Source organism: Anopheles stephensi, chromosome 2 (genome assembly GCF_013141755.1).
Source record: "Anopheles stephensi strain Indian chromosome 2, UCI_ANSTEP_V1.0, whole genome shotgun sequence".
In the NCBI taxonomy this organism is placed as follows: Eukaryota; Metazoa; Arthropoda; class Insecta; order Diptera; family Culicidae; genus Anopheles; species Anopheles stephensi.
In genome coordinates this window covers 19866658-19887781 of record NC_050202.1, presented here as the reverse complement: position 1 = coordinate 19887781, position 21124 = coordinate 19866658, and the positions used below count along the sequence as shown (strand labels likewise).

The window sequence follows — 21124 nt, the reverse complement described above, 5'->3', positions numbered from 1 at the left end:
CTGAAGCAATATTAACAAAGCCTTCAATGTACAAAGAAATCTCTAAAATTATTTGTTTCTTTTTTTTTTTTTCAACGAGAAATAGGCACATAAAAAAGCGAAAATTTTGATATCATATTAAATCATGCAACATTAATCGCAACGTTCGAAACCCCTGCATCGAGAGGTTATGCTGTTAGTTCATATCGTTTTCCGCTAGATGGCTCCGTAAATAGCTGTGAATGAACGTTTCATCATTTGATTCATTTTGTTCATGACTAGGTACAACCGAAAATTGTGATGTACGTTCATTAATAACTTTTTGAACAAATTTGGAAATAAAATATTTTAACATTTCATAACACATTTTTCACATATTTACTATACATAATTCTGCTGTTTTAAATCACTGAATAAATAACCATTTTCCAAATGATTTATAAATTTTTATTTCTACAATTATGAATGTTATCCTCAACTCAACGCCTCACTTTATACGAATGATGTTTTTTGTTCAAAAAAGGCAAAAAAAAAATAAGTTTCGCTTATGAAACCCCCTTCACATTATTTTTATTTATTTGATATTCTTAAAAGCTTCCTTACGGCTTTGCCAATAATTCAAAATTCAAACATCATAAAATAAATCATTTCATCATACGAGAGCACAGTAAAACAAAGGTCTTATCAAACCCGGTGCTCATGGCAAGCGAGCTTCGGATGAACGAGATGCCGGAAAACCCGGGAAATTTATCACGGGTTCGCCCATCACTTCGGCCGCCGAACGTTTGACGAAACATAGATGAATGTTTTCCCACGAAGATGCCCATGTTGTTTATGCTGCTTATGTTCGGCAGCATACGAAACATTGGAAATGAATTTAAATTCTCTTTGTTTCTCTCTCGGAATCGGGAGGCGATGTGTTCATTCTTCACGTTCGGGTTCAAACAAATCTCCGGTAGATGATTGAAGCTGAGAAAGTAAAATTTGTGACAAATATTTCAAGTTATTTTGCAATTTATTAAAATTTCCTTGGAGTTTTTCCAAGTTAGTCAAAATAAGTTAAAAAAGTAAACTTTTTGAATGCATAATGTTGCTTAGAAAAGTTGTCCGAGTGAACTCAAAACTGACAACACCGGCCTGGGCAGCTTCGGTCGCTCGGTCGGCAATAGGGGCAATATAACATCTGCGCACTTCGAGCACGCACTTCCGAGTTCACCGGTCGGACAGGGAATCGATGTTCATGGATTCATTTCCACCGTCAGTCTGCTTTTGAACCGCGCGGAAGGTGAGCACGTTTGTGTTGCTGTTCGCGAGACCGTCAGCTTGAAGGAAACGATACGCACCAATCCCCGTGCGTTGTTGTGTGTGCGTATATTGTTTGGGGAGAATCTCAGCTCGGAATGTGGCTTTACAATAAAATTACGTTATTAGTTTCTATGAGAAGCTTGTGGAAATTGTGAAAAAGTGTGAAATAGGATTAAGTTTGAAGAGAACAAGTGAATTTATAACGTCTCTAGTGCTGCTGATGTCTTTGATAAGCCGGTACACTAAACAGTGCAGAAAGTGTTGTGAAAACGCTCCTCATTTAAGCTTTGTGCCGAAAATGGTGACACAAAAAAGGGGGATTTTGAAAAGTCAATCAATTGAACCCGATTGTTTAAAATGCAAACAAAAAATCATCATTGTTGGTCAAGTTTCCGGGTTTTGGGTTTTACGCCATAATACCGATCCTTCCACGATGACTCTCTAAAATAAGAAAACACCTTCGTAAAATGGGGCTAAGTGTACCTTTTGTGTGGTCGTGAATTGAAAAAGTTACCAGAGTTTTTGAAGAGGGTCACATTTTAATAAGAACCAGCAAAAGAAGCACACTGCAACAATAACAAAAAAGTTGCGGACCGCGTGCTGCTACTCATTCATAAAGGGCAGGTACTTCCCGGTGAAGAAACGAAATTCGGTGAGCTGCGCTGTAGCGGCCATGTTTTGTGTACGCCATATCAACGCACGATAAAGGATGCTCCCAAAACAACCCCCGCCAAAGGACGATTGCCTTGCGGTATTAAGTCCCTGTTGCTAACCGACGACCATCCGAACGAATCTTCAGCTCCAACTGATCTCTGTGTGTGTGTGTCTGGAGGTTTCGCTGGCAGGAAACCGTTTGGAGGCTGGAAGTGAAATGAGTGGGTGATAAGTACCGGTGTGAAAATTGCGAATCCCCAAGCCCGTCCGCTTTTGGAAGGCAATGGAACGTTGCGAATGGCACGCTCCGCCGGACTCGAAACGAAAACCGTCTTCGGCACGGGTCGGTGGCATCCTGGCGCATGTTGTTGGGTATTACTTCTGAGGTGCTGTGTGTGCTGTACGGCATGTATCTTGTAAGGAGACACAAGAACACCACACAGCAGTGAGCATCTCATGCTGTTCAGCTTCTCGAAAGGACGTGCTGTGATCTGTGATGCGGCTACCTCCTGAGAGCCAGCGCACACGAGTGGTCCATTTTCTGCTCCAAAAACCCCCGCACTGTGCAGGAAGTACAGCTTAACATCCAACCAAGAACATCCTGCGAGTGTTGATGCAATATTCTTCCTTAAAGCTACACAGAGAAAAAAAGTGCACGGTTTTAGCCACCTTTTGTCACGTTGAAAAGGAGACACTTCTCAGACATTAATGACAATTTGCGATTATCTACTCATCGAGCCCCGGCTTGGGGTTGCGCTTAACCGTGTCCGAAGCTTTGGACGTCAGACCAGGAAGAAGAGGGTTCGGGGAACGGACAGGTAGTAAAGTCCAAATTGCCAAAACGGTCTCGCAAATGCCAGCTTCAACCCGTTACTGCCCTCTCGACGAATCCCGGAAATTAAGTCTGCGGATTTGCAGATTGCTCCCAGTCCCAACTCTCAACCAAAATGGCGTGAGACACGGCTTAAGCGTTTCGTTTTGGGTGCGTTTTTCGCGTTTGGCTCCCCCGTGGAAGAGTTCCTGTTGGGAATGGAGCAAAAGGGATTTTTTATTCATTGGAGAATAACAGGAAAAAAACACACCCAGCCACACGAGCCCTGGGACTTTTCGGGCGTAGTGTATTAGCGCCGGGCTCTATGATGCCCACGGGCGTGTTAAACTGCACGGCTTGGTGATGAATAATTAATCGCTGGTCATTCATTATAAACGAGAGTGGCCGGTAGTCTGAGGTAGCCAGCAGTCTGTAGCAGGTCCCGCTGTGCCCTTTACTGTGCTGTGGAGATGAGGACTTAATTAAAAACAAAACTCTTCTGCTAGGGTTAAAAATATGCCTACCAGACCAGAGTGCGACCCCAACGTAGCGCTGCAGGCTCCAGAATGGCGTGCTTTATACGTGTCTGTGCCGATCAAGCCTTCCGGCCATCTATTTGGGAAGTCTGATTTTTGGCACCGGACAGACTCGGGAGATAACCTTCAATTTTGAGGGTTCCAGATTGATTGATGGATTGAGGGCGATCGACCGGGAGGTTTTTTTTTATAGACGTGCCCGTTTCGCTGTAGCATAAACCGGCTTGCATAATTATTGGTGCCAAATCGAAAGGCCAAACGAACCTAAATTGGACCGATTCGCAAGGAAGCGTGTGATACTTGGAATGATTCGCCATAAAATGGCACGCGAAGAACGGGCCGCAAAGAGAGGAACAGAAGCATCAAACAGAAAATCGATCTCCGGGAGCAAACACAACCAAATAAAAAAAGGTATCTCCAAATCGGTCCACTTTAGTTGACCGGACACAGAGGAGGCTCTAATAGCTGGACGATTTTGTATCACTCACACTTGAGATACACTCATACGGCGTGCGAATGTATGAGTGTACCTCGGTGCAGCTTTGGGGCCGTTCCGGCATCGTCAGTTCTTTCCGAGTTTTCAATCGAACCGATCGCACATTGGACCGCGTGGACTGTTTCGGGATGTGAAAAACACGCTCACAAGCCCGGAAGCGTTATTTTCAAAGTGAAAATTGATTGCAGCACCAAGGCGAAGCAAAAGTTTTCTCCTTTTCCCTCCAATATTCATTCAATGTTTCTCGTGTGTTTCTCCTATGCCCTTGCTGCAGGCCGACTAGCTATTTGTGTGCCAAAACCTGAAATCTAGTACCGAAAAAAGAATTGTGCTGCGAAAGTGTGCGGAAAAAAGTGCCAAGTGAACGTATAGAGAGAGAGTGAGAGAAAAGTGGTTGAAAAATAATTATAATAATAGTTGTTGTAAAAGTTTCGGCTTTCTTTCTCCGCTATCATCCACGCCATTTTGCGCGTACGGAGCAGTGTTGATATGCTGGAAGGTGCCAAAAATTGAATCAAATTAAGTGCGTGCGTGCGTGTGTGTAGTGAGTGCGGTGTGTACGTGTGTGAAACGATGGAAGCAAAGTTCCAGAGAGGCTACTTGTACGGTTGCCACGGTTCGCTTTATCCAGCTGATAAAGCTCGTTGCGTGAATGCGATGATGAGTGTGCCGGTGTGTTGGTGTGATGTTTTGTGAGAGCTTCTCCTGGAGAGCACCTGTTCAGCAAGTAGCTAGAAAGGTATACAAATTCTACCTGGCCCTCGAGAATCGAGCGAGTGTTTTTGAATGCGGATGTGGTCCCTTTCTCTAGCCTCTAATTAATAAAGGTCAAAAGAAGGGAAGAATCAAGAATTAGCAACACAGGAGGGGGAGGAAAAAGTGGTGCCAAAAACATCATCATCGTTACCAGTGTGTGTGTGCGTCCAAGTAGATTTAACGAGCGTCCGAGGAAGCGGAAAGAAAGCCTCCATTTACTAAGCCGGTTTCGGTTGTTTTGGGACGAGGCGCACAGCAGCCGCAGCAGAAATCATCATGGTGGATATAAGCTCAATTATCGAGGGAACTGTCAAGTTTCGGGATGGAAAAAAGGTTAGTAGAATGAGATGAAACAGATGCACCCGATGCTGTGGAAGGACGTAGGAATGAAGCACTAATTACCGACAGCAATCGTAACGCTGTGGGAAACCGGCATCCGTCGAATGGGGGATTTACTACTACTGCTACTATCTATGGTATTCTTTGTATTAGATCCTATGGCTGGAAACGGTTTAATAGAGATAGTTCAGATATCCAGCACTAAGATTATGTATAGTTCTTACACGAAAGAGGTCCTGTGGGAAGCTCTTGTCTTGATGGTAAAGCAAAGAAAGGATAGGTTAAATTAGAAAACGTGGAGGAGAATACGTGTTAGGATCTCTTGACTGCTAAGCAAACAACTGCCTTGTGGAATTGGCTCACCTCAGAAGAGCCTTTTCATAATCCGATTCTACTTACTTACTCTGATTCTGTTGGGTTTGGATAATGTTGTTGAAAAGTCAGGACCAAAGATCGTTTATCATGGTACATTATTGGACCCCTAAATAGTACCAAGTCATCTCAGTGGAAATGTACCTACTCAAATATTGTGGACGATTAAAATGACTGGATCTACTTGATTGTTTGGTGTCTTTATCATGATGAGACAAACCTTTCAGGATCACCTTCTATAAGCTATTTAAACAGCACGGCTGATATATTAAAATCGTTTTATATGGAGTTCTCTACATTGCCTTCAGTAAGCATAGATCGAGAAAAATTCCTTCTAAGGACAGATGACTTTGGGCTTTAGATTGGTCCCATCTCTCATAGAAATTTATGACTAGAAACGTCTACGGATCTATAACTAGATAACTAGATAATTCCTCTATACTAGAAGTATATCTTTATCATCTAGAATCCATGGCTAGACGATAAAGATATACTTCTTGAGGTACTAACATTCGCAGCTTCTTGATTTCTAGATTTTATTGAATGATTTTCACGCAGAGGAGAAGATTTAAAATATCTTGGCTCACTTAAAATCGGGAAGCCAAAAATATCGACTCGACTTCCATTGACTGTCACGCTTACGGCCATGCCTAATGTAACTCGCCTTTTCCCGGGCATGAAGGTTAAACTCTTATTCAACTAACGCCTAATTGGGCGCCCTGTTTAGACGTCTTGGAAAAGCGCATTGTGCGCGACCTTGACAGAGAAAAAAAAGAACCACCCCAAACGCTTGGTGGGAATTTTCCACGCTCACCCGACCTTGCATTACTTGCTAATGGTTATTTGCTGCAAAACTTCTCCCCCAACAGACACCGAACCGCTGCTGGTAGGCTGGTTAAATAAACGATTTGAAAACGCAAAAATATAAGCTCCCTTACTCGCGCTCTGTGGTGGAGCTTGCGGTGGGTGCGTAACGAAATTGAACCGCGAGGAAAAGGGATGAAGAAGTACAAAAAGACCCCGGCAAAGCAACTCACTGCCGAGAACTCGTTAGGTTTTTGAAGATCAGTTCAGCAGTTTTTCGGTTGTTATTTTGAGGTTTTCTTCGTGTCCATTTTGCAGAAGGCTTTCTCGCGCTTTGCCGTGCTTTTTCAGTAGACTTGGCCTTGTTTTACTTTTTTGGCAACACAGTTTTCCTCGGTCTGCTGAGCTCGAATGCCTCACCGATCCGATGATGACGTTGGTGATGAGAAGCTGTGATGGTGGCGAAAAGGTGACGGGAGAAAATTCATCCCCCTCATTTCATAAGAAACGGCATAATGACCTTCGGAGTGATTTGCAAAAATCAAGAGGAAGAAAACTTCAAAAAAGATGATGAAAAAATCATCGCTGGCCGAAGAAGCCGTCCAGGAGCGTGGATGATGACGGTGCACGCTGCCCAACAGAGCTGCCCCATGGGAGAGTGGAGTGGATGGCCTCATCCAATGATTATTTCGGGCCCGAAGGTTTTTTCGCCCAGCTCCGGGTTACGGGTGGAAGTAATTTCGTTAGTCTATAGTTTTTGGGACCATCGGCCGCTTCTTGCAGCCGCATTGGTCGGAAACTTTCTCACGTACTTCCTCCGCCAACTGTGCGCAAAGTCTTCCCGCAGGCAGTTCCACCACGGTACGTGACTGACTTGAATGACTGGTCGAAAGTTTTGTTGCGGAAAAGTTTTGCATCCTGCTCCCGCTTTTCCATCATGAGCGGGAGTTCTACCGGTATCCACCGAGAGTTTTGTAAGGTGTCGTAGTGAGGTGCCCAAAGTTGGTCTACAGAGCCGGTTCGCGAACAACTTCAAATGTGTTCCAAAACCCCTTGGTTTTACGGACATGACTTCCAAAAACGGATATGTTTCATTTGCGTCAGATTTGGATGATGTAGGTAGTTGCATCCCCTAAGGTTGCATCCCATTTCTCTAAGAGAACCAGTCTTAGCTTCCAGAACCGGGAAGCGCGCTCCTGCTGAGAGCCGGTGGACACTGAAGCTCTCCATTACCATCCAGCGAGACGACCGATCTTAATCCGATTAGACATTTTGCATTTATGCATTCAGCAATATTTCGCCATCCGCTTGGTGTACCCAGCTTCTGGACGACCCGTACGACACGGCACGCATATGCCGGGTAAACTTGCTCCTTACACCGATCGACTTTCAAGAAGATGAGACTGAAATTCTTCAAACGATACGTCGAACGGTCGGTCGGTGAGTTGATACCTAGGACGCGTGCATCGGGGAAGCAACTGCCACTGGGAGCGAAGTCTGGAAGTTATGATATGCATTTTTCATCCCAGCCTCGGATTGATTACGACCGGAAAGCGGCACTAGTAGCTTTTCGGAGCAGGGTTCGGAGTCACTACTTGGTATACGTGTTGGTGAGGTGGAAGAAAATTAATTTTCAATAATTAAAACCAGACTCCGGCATCGGTACAGATTTACGTGCCAAGCTCAATGAATGATCCGCTTGGAGCGGTGAGCGTGTCCGTGTTCTGAAGATTGCTCACTAAAAGATGCTGGGTCCCAGAAAGCATTTCCAAACCAAAGGGGGTAAGAGTCGAGTAAAAGAGAACATGATTTAGGCGAGGGATTACGTGTGTAATCTCGGGTGCAATTTAATCGAATGCATGGCTGCATCAGTGGAAGGGGTCACGTTCTTTGAGATTATAAAATAGAATCGATTTAAAAACCCATTTACGCACGGAGTGATATCTTGGAAGATTATACCGGCTTTTAGATTATATCCAGAAATTCAATACATCTCGCTGCGCCATTTGAATGCAAAGAGACTTCTGTCCTGCTCAAAAAAGCGCACTCCTAACCTCAAAAATAATAAGCACATCCATCGAGAGCCGCCTCCCCCCAGCCATCTGTCTGTGACACTCGGGATATTTAACTCGCTTCAATCGCGCTAATCGTCCAAAGAATCACGACTCCAAACATCAAAGGGCACCAACATTCCAATAACTTCGTGAAACGTTTGATCTGCTTCTGTTGCGTTTCAACAGACCAGCACCACCGAAATGGGCAACACTTTCGACCGGCCGGATTAGTGGCGGAGTGCGGCTGTTTGTGGCCATAGTCATCATCATCGGCAGCGTTACTGACGATCGATAGGCAACCGAATTCGGTACCCCATATCTTGACACTTAATCGATAACCACGCGCTAACATTTCGCGAACACGTTTGAAGTGTTGGTAGTGTTGGTAGATTGTGTCGTTTCATTATGGCAGCGGCAGTGGTACAGAGGTCGTCGATCTGTGGCTTTGCATAAGGCAGTCCACCTTCCTATCCCCCGGTTCATTGACGGGTTGCTAATTTGCTGATAAAATTACTGTAATCATATCGTGCGTTGCGTCATTCGTTACAGCAGGGCTACTCTTACACCGTTACAGCATCATTCGGTGGAGTAGGGCGTGATTGACACCGGGGCGAAATAGCGCGAGAACAGTGACAGTAAATGAGCATCCTGTTGTCGGGACGGACGGATCTCGATAAGCTGTGCTCCGTGTAATCGGAATCCATTGCCACCTTAACACGGGCGTGCACCAGCGACTTTCCGTTCCATAATCAACGGCATCTTAAGAACTCCACCGGGGCTCGTTTCATTGGACACACGGGCGCCAGCGGCGTGGTGTTGTGTGGTAATTTGCCCAGTGGAGTCATTCATTCTACCAACTTGACGGGGTTACAAGTTAAGAATCACTCTTTTTTCATCTCCTTCATTTTTCACCGGCTTCCAAATCTCCCGACTATTAGAGGCCGGCTCAAAACGAACTGCTGAAGTGTCTCACCGGGCTCACTGCTCACCAACTTATGGCAAAGATAATAAAAGTAAACGGTTTTTGGGCGCGCTTTTTTGCCTCCCTTTTTTCTTCATTAAATAATTCCACCTTCGTAACAGGTTTCTTCACGTTGCAAATCGACGTTACAGAGCGAGAGATAAAGCGGGAGTCCACGGAGCCCAACCAACCGGATGGTGAAGTTTCCGGATTAATCAGATTATGATATTATATGTAGGGCAAGAGAGTCTGTTCGAGGTGTCTCTTTTGTTTCATACCATCATCTTCGTCGGCATTAAAGGTGCGTTTAACTTGGTTGTGATTTTGTGGTTCCCTCTGGTCTGGTCCGCTTCCCATATTATGCCGATGATGGATGGACGGCGGGCAACCTCACCCACCGAGCTTGCTGGAGGTGAATGAATCAAATAAATACTTCATTACGGTGAAGCGTAACGTTAAAAGACTCCCGTTGTCTTTTACGTACAGGTAATAATGGGTGGTAGGCTTGTTCGAGTATGTTGTTGTGGTGTAGCTGCCCGTCAGTGGAGCAAACCTCTTAAAAGAGGTAGCATTTTTCACGTTCCATTTAGCGTTTGGAAGGAACGAACCCGATGTAGCTTCCGTGGATTTTTTTTTGTTCTTCGTTGTTTGTAACCATTTGGTTCCCTAATTTGTTACACTTTAAACGAACAACAAATCACATTGTTTTCCTTTTTGTCGAAAAGGTGTCAATGGGTGTGCATTCGTTCTTAGTATTTACAAGACGTACATCTTGCCCCTCTGCAGGTCAAGAGCTTTATGCTAATTACATCGCTTCTTACCCGTATATGTGCACCTGTCAATTAGCATACATGTGTTGAGCATTACGGCGCTGCTGCAACTGCTAACCAGATTTTGCAGTCATATTTGCCCATTCACTGGTACCCTAGAATCCGTCGATTAGCAGGAGCACCAGCACTGGCAGCTTCTGTGCGACGACCACCCAGCTCTTGAACGTTTTCAAATGGCGCACATTCAGATCGTTCTTTCCCGGGTGCGCTCCGGTGCCTGAAGTGCGATTCTGTTGCTTCTCCCGTTGAGGTGAAAGCATTTTCGTGCTCACGGCTCAAGAAGGAAAGAGGTACTTGGACCATTTCTCGAGCGTGGCAAGAAAACAACAGCACTCCTCAGACATTGCAACTCTCGAGTGTCATTTCAAGGGTGCCCCGGGGAGGTGGCCGGCCGATCAGGATACGACCTCCAGGGAAAAGTGGTTTCAGTTGGCGAAAAACTACAACCATGTTATTGGAGCAACCGAAGGGAATTTCGTTGCGATGCTTCCACCATTTGCCACCAGCACCAACCGGAGCTTCCACCCCGAATGTAGCCAAACAAACCGGGAACGGAGCATAAAATCTCAATCAGCAGTAGTGTGCCGTACGGACAATGTTTTATTCAAAACCGAAAATGAAAACATTTGCGCTAGTTGAGTGTCGTTTTATTTTCGGTACAATTGGTTCTCTAGCTCTGGGAGATGTCAGGGCTTGGAACAGAAAGTTCTAGACGGGGTGACATTTGTCCTCTTCGCTCGTCAAGAGGACGAGACCATTAAAAAGGTCCACCGCACTGTGTCTAGTGCGCCCCAAAAACGAGATGAGGGAGGTCCTCATTTTTCGGACGATGCATCCATTTAGAAGGACACTACCGATGGTCGACTGCTCCGCGCATTCAATGATTGGCCATGCTGTGTCTGGTAGGCAAACCCGTACCGAAACACTGATTACCATACGATTCTTCATAAAGTTGTCATTTGCGTTTGTAAAAGACTGCGGGCCGCTCGAAACGGGCTCACATTTTCGTCAGGATAGTTGTCATTTAGTTTTATCTAGGCACTCGCAGTCGGAGCGATAACAGCGTGACGGGTCCGTCTGTACCATATGCTCTGCTGCAACAATGTTTGCCCAACGCATCATTCCACCATGTTATTCCATTTAAATATTCATCAAAAGAGTGTCCACAGTTTCTTGCCTTCGCTTCGTTTTGTCCCGCCGTGACATACGTCACGTTGACTCATTTCTGGTCGGTGAACTTGTCGCGCTGGCTTGTTTGAGCCGAGTATGCGAAGTGAAAACTTTGACACTACTACTGTGTGAGAGTTCCCAAAAACACAACCTACACAAAAACGCCGACCTAATGGCGGGGTGAATAAGTTGGCATATTTTCTCTTGTTCGGGTTTGGCGTTGCCGGTGATACATACTTATTACACTCGGAATGCTAGTATGAATATTTTATGAATTTAAACACCTCACACGCCACCTCGCATTTCCATGGGGGGTTTTGTTATCCTAACTATTCCAAAACGGCGAAGCTGTAGCGCGAGAGACAATTTCTCTCAAATATAGACTACTGACTCGTAAGGACAGTAACGTTCATATGGGTGAACCACGGTCTCCAACTTTAGGTTCGCAATGCGTGAAGGTGTACCATGATTACGCTTATAATTACACCACGTACACGACCGGTTCGCCCAGGCTCGAAATAGTTCCTCGCACCAGAGTTCTGTGCTCCATATTTACATACGAGTAGAACTAGCTATAGCCTACAATGTTGCCGCTGACATCAAGTGTTTTTGGGGGGGTGGTGGTAATTTTGCTAACAGCCGGATTTAAAATTGTTGCTGGCGGAAGTGTGGTTTCACTTCCTGCAAAACTACTTCCGCTTGGTGCAAGTTGAGCGAACGCTGGAGAATTGCAGTTGGAAAGTAGTCTTCTGAAGGTCTCGAGCTTTGTGAAGAATTTTTAAGAACGTTCCTCGACCTATATAGTTCTGGTAGAATTAAGTTGAGAACTCAGAATTTAATATCCTAAAGCTGAAGTTACTCTTGAAGCACAGTGGTCCATACTAAATATGTTTGTGTACCAGAGACTTTATCCACCAAAGCTCTGAATCGTTTCACACTCCGATCAAATCATATTCCAGGCTTTCTTTTTGTTTTTTTGCTTTCTCATTCGTGTGAAAAAACGAAGCCTTTCAATCAACAGGATTGAGTTATTCCACCAATTTCTGCTTCTCACAATGATATCCAGCCGAGCGAAGCAGTAATCGAACCAGTAATCAACACAACACTCCCGTGGCCCTTTTCCGCATTCCACCGGGAACTCGCTTGTGCCGATGATGCCGCTGCTAATGATAGACACCTCCAAAGGGAAGCGTACCAGTGGGACAAACCCAAACACTCACACAGGCACACACATAAACACCGCCAACAATGGGAAGCGCTGTGGCGCTATGTGTTTCTCGTACTGCAGCTCCCTCGTACTGCTCGTTAAATAAATAATTATTCAATTATGAAAATTCCGCCTCGTAATGGTTCCGGTCGATGGCTGGTGCTGGTGCTGATTGGAAGCTTCGAGCGTAGCAGAAGGATAAGACGAAGAAGACGATCGGGGGCGTGGGGGATTGACACGATGGTTATTGTTAGTGTTTGAAAAGGGATAACGCTTTCAAAGAGCGAGTGCCCTGCTAGATACAAGTAGCTTCCGTAGATTTTCGACGTAAAGGGCTTTGTGTCGGGGAGTACCGGGAGCTTTTCCTTTTCGGTACAACCCACCCCTTTGCCGAAAACCAAGGTTGCTCCTTTGATGTGGGATTCGGTGTGTTTTGAATAATGAACGGTGTTGATGGCGCAACTCCTTTCCACCCGACACGGCAAACACTCGGCTGCTGTGCTAATAATCCCGCCGAACAAAACGGGTAAGCGAAACAGCAGCCACGCTTAAGTTGTCACTATTCATTATGCCTTCCGATTCCGGTGGGATAATTAAACGCTTACTGGAGATTAATTGCCGCTGGCTGGCTGGTGTTGTTATGCAGAGCGTCAGCCAGAAGCCTTCTTGACACACCGCACAACAGTTTGCAGCCAAAGTGCATCAATCACCGATCGGTTTCGACCGAACGTCCGGGGGGGCCTAACGGTCGTCCAAGTTATGAAAGCCACTCCCTCCAGGACTCTAGCGCGCGCCCCTGAGCAGACTAGATAAACTTGAACGATCCTTGCGGAGTTGTGCACCAAGAATGGTCAACATTCCTGGGTCTAGCTTTCTGACCATGCCGATGCGAGCATGGGTGCATCGGCATAGCACTTGCAGCAGCACAAGTTATCAGCGGTTGAGATAGTTGTGGAATGTGTGGCACTCGCTCTCCCCACACTCGAGCTCGGCTTCGGTCATCGATCCCCCGCTGGGCGGATGCTTCCGAGCTTAGTGGGACGACCTTTTAGTGCCCGGAGGTCGGAAGTTGGAAGACCTCGGCTCGGACTCGGAGTACTCATAAAGTTTTGAGCAAACCAAAGAATGTCGATATATGAATATGTGGTGTTATAGGACTTTTCCGAATTCCCAGCGCAAACAACAATCTCCGCCGAACAGTGGGGATGGAAGAGAATTTTGAAAGAAGAACTCACAGGGAACGTTTCTCGGGGGTGCACACCGGAAACGGTTGTGCTCTAAAGTTCCGGAGTTCCGGTAGATGAAATTAAACCATTCCACCGGTGCAAAAACTTGAACCGCGCTCGGCTGCAGGGCGCATGCGAGACCAATATTGTTGTTCCGGGTGAGTAAAACTTTCGGCCAAGTAATTCTATTCTTCGGGACTTTCAAACCGACACCGTACCCAAAATCGATTCCACACACACGCTCGATGGCGACCTTCCCGGGGTAGGTGTGCGGGTGAATTTTCGGGGTTGGATTCCTCCGGTAGAATGCAACGCAAAGGTGGTTTAGGGGCCGCTTCGGGTCGGATTCTGGTCTTTAAATAGGTACGCCATCCATTTGCCGAAAGGTGTGTGTGTGTTGCTGTTGCACCGGGAGAATGCTAATGGACTTTTGGCTTACCCTTCTGGGGGGGTGATATTGGGGTCGTGACGATTTAAGGTGGCGAATCGTACATTATTCAAGCGTTGTTTTGGTTCACGAGTTTGGCCACCGGCGATCCGAACGAGGGATTGGGTTCGGATACAACAACTCTAATTTAACCTAATGCGCGGGTTCCTACAGGAATGCCTTCGTGCCACGTTCGGGTTTGTGCAATCGAGTACGTCTTGATGCACGCTAGAATTTTAAACCTAACCTTTTGTATCTTGCTGTGACCTGGGTATATTGGAGGGTGAAAAAAGGCCGGAAAACACGCGTAATCTAAACAGAGTAAAAGTGTATTTTTAATTTCGCAGCTCGCTGTAAACATTGGACAGTAAATTTATGGAAATTTATAGCAACTTTCGAGGTGTTTGTGCTCTGTCTGTTCGGCTTCGAATGTGATTGCAGGCAGTGCTGCTCGATAAAGTCGCGTCGCATGGCGGAAACCGGATGGATTTCGGTAAATAAAGATACGACATAGTTTTGATGACCGAGAGCGTAACGAACTTGCCCAAAAGAAAAACATGAGGTGGTGATTAAATTTTTTAATGCAATCGAAATGGCTCGAACACATCGTGGTAGAGAGGCAGGAAGTTTTGAACTCGAATCGTATCGAAATTTATTGACTTTGGCAACTACGGATGTGATCCCAGTGTGTATGTGTTTTCGTGTTCAATTTATGGAGTTAAATTTTTCGAATCTGGGTCAGATAGTTCGGAACCGAGCCGAGGAGGTTCTGTTGTAGCTGAGAGTAATGAACATTGTTTATTGCTGCTGCCGTAAATGCGTTTTACTGGTCTTGATTTATTTGATGAGCATCGATTGTTTGTAATACAATTCCATTAACTTATCTAATGCGACAATATGGATATAATGTTGTATGAAGAAATTAGGAGTATAAGTAGAACTCAAAGGAAAAACTGTAGATAAAAGAGAATAAAATTTACAAAAATAGAAAATAATACGAGAAAGGCAGCAAACTGCAAACATAATTGGACAATGCAATAAGAATGATCCATAAAGTTGAAAAATAGCAACAAAAATCAGGATAAAAACCAAATCAATCACACAGTAGAAAAGAGTGATTAATAGTGTTTCTTAATTAGAAAAATCAAACAAAAGATGCTCGCAATCGTTCTCGCAAACTCAACACAATACTAACAAAGGAAAATATAAATGTTCACCATCCTTCAATTGAATTGCCAAAAGTTGTTAAAGTACTTTCATCTGTTCTGTTGCAATAGCCATTATTCACCTCAAATGTTCTTCCTTTTTGTTAGCAACCGCCTGTCCACTGTTGTTCATCGCTCAAACCACCTGTTTTGAGATGGGGGCGGGAGAACTTCCATCTGTGCTTTGGGGAGTTAATTCTCGTACCGCATTTCCCATCAGGTGAATGGAAATGCTAGGCGTGAACACCATTGCGAGAAAGATTAATTAAATCTCTCCGATTCCGATGCGCCCCGGCATCGGGTTCGGGAATTAATTAGATTTCTTCATCTTTTCCCGATAATGATGGCGAGCGCGAGTTCTGTTGGAGGAACTGCTCGCATAAATTACATCGCTTCCAGCCGGTGATCATGATGATGCGCTGCCTACCTAATAATCAATCTGACCCATATTACACCAACAGAAACACACAGATACACAGCAGTTTCGGGATGGGTTAATGGGAACGAGTGAAGAAGTTCAACATACCGATTGAACTTAGGCCGCACCGTGACTCGGTTTGATACGATTATCTCTAATCTAACGTGCAAGACGTTTCGACTGCCTGGTTTGTGTCACCGGTCCTGGTAACCGGATAGCCGAGTTTTCCCCACCCAAGGGATGGGGTAGGTTGGAAAATTACTTTAATATTTACCTTTACGGTGCCGGTGAAACATCCTGCCACTTTTCCGAAAGCATCCGGCAGCCCACCGGAACTCCCGTACCGAAAACTCTTTAATCGATAATCATCGTCAAAAGCGGTGGCGCACCTGTAGCCCATCTGTGTCTTTCTCCGTCCCCCCCAGCACAGCAACCACTCCAGGGAGTCATTAACGCTTTCGGTGTGGGTATACACACGAGTGAGGGCATGGTGCGTGTGCCGTGTGTCTGTAAACAACCAAGCTAAAGTATCTTATTTCGCGAAGCACAACCATGGCAGGAAGTGTGGTGAAGATTTTTGAGGTTAGAGTTTTGGGGAAGGATCCCCTTATCGGATCGTTCGGGGTTTTCCGCCCGCTGCTCGTCGACATCTTAATCGATGATAATGGTAATGATATCATTATCAGGCAGCAGGTTGTTTCTCCACCACCAGGAAAGATGCCATCATGAAATCGAACCAACGTTGAAGGAGTCAAAAGTCGTGGCTCAAATTTCCTACGAATGTCGGCACACGAGCGGGTAATTTGGGCAAACAAAGAATCGTGTGGATTCGGTTGCGTGGGTATGAGTGAGAAAGGTTGTTAAACATTGGTTTTCCATGTGTACACTGTTGATCTGAGTTGACGGTGTGTGTGTATGCGAGAATTCAGCTACCAAGAAATATCTGGAGGCATCTCCACCGGATGTCTTCCAAGAAAACCTCATCGACGTAAGGCCATTACCGATAAGGACAAATATTTGGTTTCTAATTTTACACAAACTCTTTCGTCTTCTTAAGTAAGCAAGCGGGAGCAGCACCAGAGCACATTGGATGGATTAGGATCTCGTGTTCACCGTGGTTCGAGAGGAGTTCTCGCCGAGGTGTACACTCACACACATTAGCAGTCGAACAGGAAAATTATCAATTTGATGATGGTTTATAGATGTCGGGAAATAGGATCCCGTGTTTGAACGGTGCTCAGCGAGCGAGAGAGGGTGAAGGTTGCTTAATTAATAGCTTTCTAGTTTGTAAACTTTTAACGAATGTTTAGTTGAAGGTGGTTCCGAACCGTTTGGAACGCACTTGCCAAGCTATAAATCTCTCGGCCCGTTAACACCCCGTAGATGGTGTATGGTGGACTTCCAAATTGTTTCGAGTGTGATTAATGTGAAGTAATGCACTTCAATTGCCTTTTCCAGTTTCAATAAAAAAGCTCCCCACCGCGATCGATCACCGGGCTGCAAGCTCTGATCGGTCTCAGTCCGGAAAATTCGATTGCTTCACACCCACTCACAATCAGGCCACATCTCTCGGGGCAGTGTGGCCGAGAGCGGAGCACACTTGAACAAATTTGATGGCCACTTTCGAGAGCAGTGTGAGCAGTGAGCAAGATACAGAAAAAGTGTCATTTTCGATGCAGTCACTGGTGAGCCCGTGCCTCCTAATGGACCAAATGATCCGACAGTGTAGTGCAGCCGATGGACAAATGGCACCCAGGCTTCATCCGGATGCTCTCTTTACGTTCGCTGCTGATGAAGAATGTGTTCCCGCCCGAGATTCTGTCGAGCCCGAGGAAATGCATTGAGGCTCGGGAATGCGGTGGAAATAAAAGCGTGGCAGTATGGAGACCATAAATAACCGGATGATTGGCGTTGGCAGCAGCTCGTAAGTTCGAAATTGAAGAAATTAATTGAGCCTCCGTACTGGCTGGGTGAGCTGCGATTTTCACAATTATGCAATTAGAGCTCCCTCTCTCTCACACACATCCCTCTCTCTTGCGTGCCTTCCTAGTGGGAAAATCGTACGAGATAATGGCGCTTATCGTACTGCTGCTGGATTTCTGTACGCCCAAGTCACAGTTGGGACACATCATAAAACCGTTTGGAGAAATTAAATAGTCTGGTTGATGCAGGGAGCAGAACAGAACACTCGGCCCGGTCTGAAAGGAAATAAAACGAAATGCGCTCACTCGAAATAATTACAATTAAATGCGTCTTTTTTACTTGCTTGTGGGTACTTAGGAGCTTGCCGTTTTGACGACTGCACCCATTCGCTGGCACGGTTCTGCGAGACCCTTTGTTCTGCCAATAAACTTTAGCAAAGCAAAGGGGGGAAAGAAGAAAATTGCCTTCATTGCGTTTCGATACGATAAGGTTCTTTCCTATGATGAACTGTTCGCGTCTTTTTTTAATAGCAAAACTAGAAACGGTAAGGGAGAGATGATACTGATTCGCTCTTTGCTTCGCTTTGGGGGTCTGTTCTGGGTGATTCGGTAACAATCAGCGCATTTCGGAAGTGCACAATTATGCAGTGAGCTGGATGTAAATGGCGGCGCATTTCGTGACTATCGCAATGCGAACGATTGCGCGAAGGGGAATTAATTCGAGTGCGTTATGATAAAGAAAAGAAGGCAATTTACTGTCCGTAGCGCATGATGTATGAAGAATTGCATACTGGAAGGCGTTTATCCGAGCTAATAAAAACATTTCACTCTTGGTTTTCAATATGATTATTAATGTTTCATAATAAACTCTTTTTATGTAATTTCTTATAATCTTCTTTTATTTTATGCTCATTTCATTCATGAATGTATGCAATTGGACCGATGATCCAAATCCTCGATATCGGTTTCCAGTTATCATACTGCAATGGGCGAACAAAGTTTAGCGCATTATATACAAAAAGGCGTCTATCTAGCGCTGCAAATACTTTTTTTATTTTGTATCATCCAATCAATACTAACCGTTAAATCAATATTAAAGGTATTACAGTATAGGAAAATATAATAAGACCACATTTATATCCGAGTTTCAAACTAATCAGATTTAAGATCAGTTTTTGTTTGTTCAAAGATTTATAAACCTTGAGTATGAACAACAATTTTTTAGTAAAAGAACCTAGACTTTAGAAAAATCCAATATTTGAAACAGGAATTTCCAAAATAAAATTATGTTTTTCGTTACAAATCGACACCATAACCTCAATTTAACGGTTAAAAAAATGCTGGCCTTCAAGACAACTTAAAATACAACACGATTTATGTATTTAAGTTTCGTAATTTTTAAATCATAAAGCAAGTAACGTACAAGTTTTAATGGCAATTAATAAATTTTTAATTTTAGTTTTTAATTTTTTGATTTAAAAAAAAAACAAAATCTCCAAAAAATTTAGAAAATTTTGTGTAAAAAAAGACAAAACATCCAAAACTAACTGGGATGAACAATAAAGCGAACGTCACCGGGCTAGCAAACCAGCAGAGCGAAACCCGCTCACACCGGGAGCACCGGGAGTTCAGCTACATAAATCGTCATCATAAATCGTTCGTTCGTTGCATGCGTTCCCCGTTGTCCACAGAATCAGGAGTTTCAACCGCACCGAAAAGCAAAGAAAACAAAAAACAGTCCCAAAGATCTCTTTTACAACAAAGTCCCTGTTTTTTGGGGAGACTGTAGCAAACGGAATACCTTACGCTTCTTTACAATCGCATTTCGGGCTCCAACTCCTGGCGGATGGCTTTGGCTTTTCTTTTGTTCTTTCGCGTGTTCTTTTTTTACGTGCTTCCTCCTGTAAGCTGCTCCGAACTTCTTGCTAGCGTAAACGTCCTTTAAGAGGAGTGCAGCAATTCATCGCGCCCAAACCCAACAACATCCAACGGTCATGATCGCTTCTGGAAACTTAGTGCACTAATTCCAACTTTGCTTTTCCACTCATATAAAGAAGCCAAAAAAAAAGGAGTAAAGAAAAGCAGCGGAAGATAGCCGAGACGACATTTGATGTCATACATTCCATCTTCATAAAAGAAAATTTTCTCTCCACTATTGTTGTAAGGCCGGGCACAGGAGCTCTTGGGCAACGCGTTGGTTTTAGTTTTTTCTCCAACATTCGCGAAAGGTATTATTGCGTGGATTTTGCACGGCCCAGCGTTACACGCGCGTTCGTTGGAAATGGCGGAAGCATTCGTTACAGTGCGAGCAACTATGTTTAAAAGAAGTAAAACGGTAGTTAGGAAAACTATTCAAAAGCACAATAATGCTCCGGCTCTCCGATGCTGTAGGATTCGAGTTTTCCTCGTCCTTTTATCATTCCACCTCAGAAAAGTCGTGCGCTCTTTTGTTACAATGACTGGCGAAAAGGCTGCTGCTGCTGCTGCTGCTCGGTCCCGCTGGAAGTCTCTCAGAGTCAGTTTATATTTTTCTTTCCACTCAGATGCGCTGTGAAGGCCGACGATGGGCAAGAAGGAGTCTTGCGGGAAAGGAGGACTATTTTTTATTATTATTTGTAACAGTGTGTGTGTGTGCCTTTTTATTTGTAACGTCACAATTCATCTCTAGTCATTCGAAAGGAAAAGGGCACACGGAAACGAACTAAAAGTACCATCATCGTCCATGCCCCGCACACAACTTGAGCGAAAGCGAGTCGGTTTTTTGGACTCGTAAAGTTTAACCTGCCTGGTAAAAAGTTAAAGCGACTGCACTGAAAAGCTGTGAAATACAGGAAAACTCAAACCGCCCCCACCAACAATAAAAAAAAAGTCGAGCACCGTAACTCACCAAAATGTCAGCGAAAGAGTTACCCCGGCACAGTGGGAAAAGTCCACCATCGCCATCCGGAAGAGAACCGAAACGAACCGGGCTAAAAATAAAACCATAAAGGATTCAACCTTTTTCGCGTGCTCACCCTTTACCAGGGTGAATGAAAAATGGCCCCCCAAACAAACAGGGATGCGTCTCGTTCTGTCGACGTAGGACTGGTAGATGGCCACAAATCTGGAAGCATCTCATTGCTGATTCTAACCACTTTTTCTGTGTGTGTGTAGAGATCTTCTTTCTGCGAGAGGGTCACAGAAGATAGGTTGGGTTTTGGAGCCTAAAACGGCTCCTTTCCTGTGCTCGGCCGTGAGAGCTTTCTAGCAAAAAATAGGGTTTGAATAAATCAAATCCAACCCCCGTTTCTCACACTCACTGTGGTGTGTGTGTCTACGGGCTCACTTTATGTTGGCGTTTATTGCAAATATTATGAAAATGTGTTATCCGTTTTTCTTTCGGGATGGGGATCTCTATGTGCGGAATTTCGAATAGATGACCCCCACCGACAGGGATAAATTTTTTGTGATTTTTTGAATTTATTGAAGTATGTGTAAGGGTGAGTGTTTGGTGTTACTAACAAGGATTTAGAAAAATCTAAATCAAGTGAAATACTGGAAGCTATATTTTTCATTGATATAATTCTTGTCGATCATGATTTACTAGAAATTTTCTAGAAAGTGAAAAAGGTTGCAAAAAACATTTAATATTTGGTAAGATTGAGACACGGCT

General features: G+C 44.6%; 1 protein-coding gene across 4 annotated transcripts in view; it reads left to right on the top strand.

Annotated features, from left to right (window-relative positions):
• Window positions 1–21124, top strand: part of LOC118503549 — a 433940-nt gene that overhangs the window by 251824 nt on the left and 160992 nt on the right. The window contains exons 1-2 of one of the 4 annotated variants that reach the window (XM_036036950.1): window positions 1254–1342; window positions 4056–4870. The exons of 1 other annotated variant lie outside the window; for it this stretch is intronic. In XM_036036950.1, coding sequence (XP_035892843.1) covers window positions 4814–4870 — 57 coding nt within the window. In that variant the 5' untranslated portion in view covers window positions 1254–1342; window positions 4056–4813. 2 more of the 4 variants (XM_036036951.1, XM_036036952.1) reach the window with 2 other exon arrangements.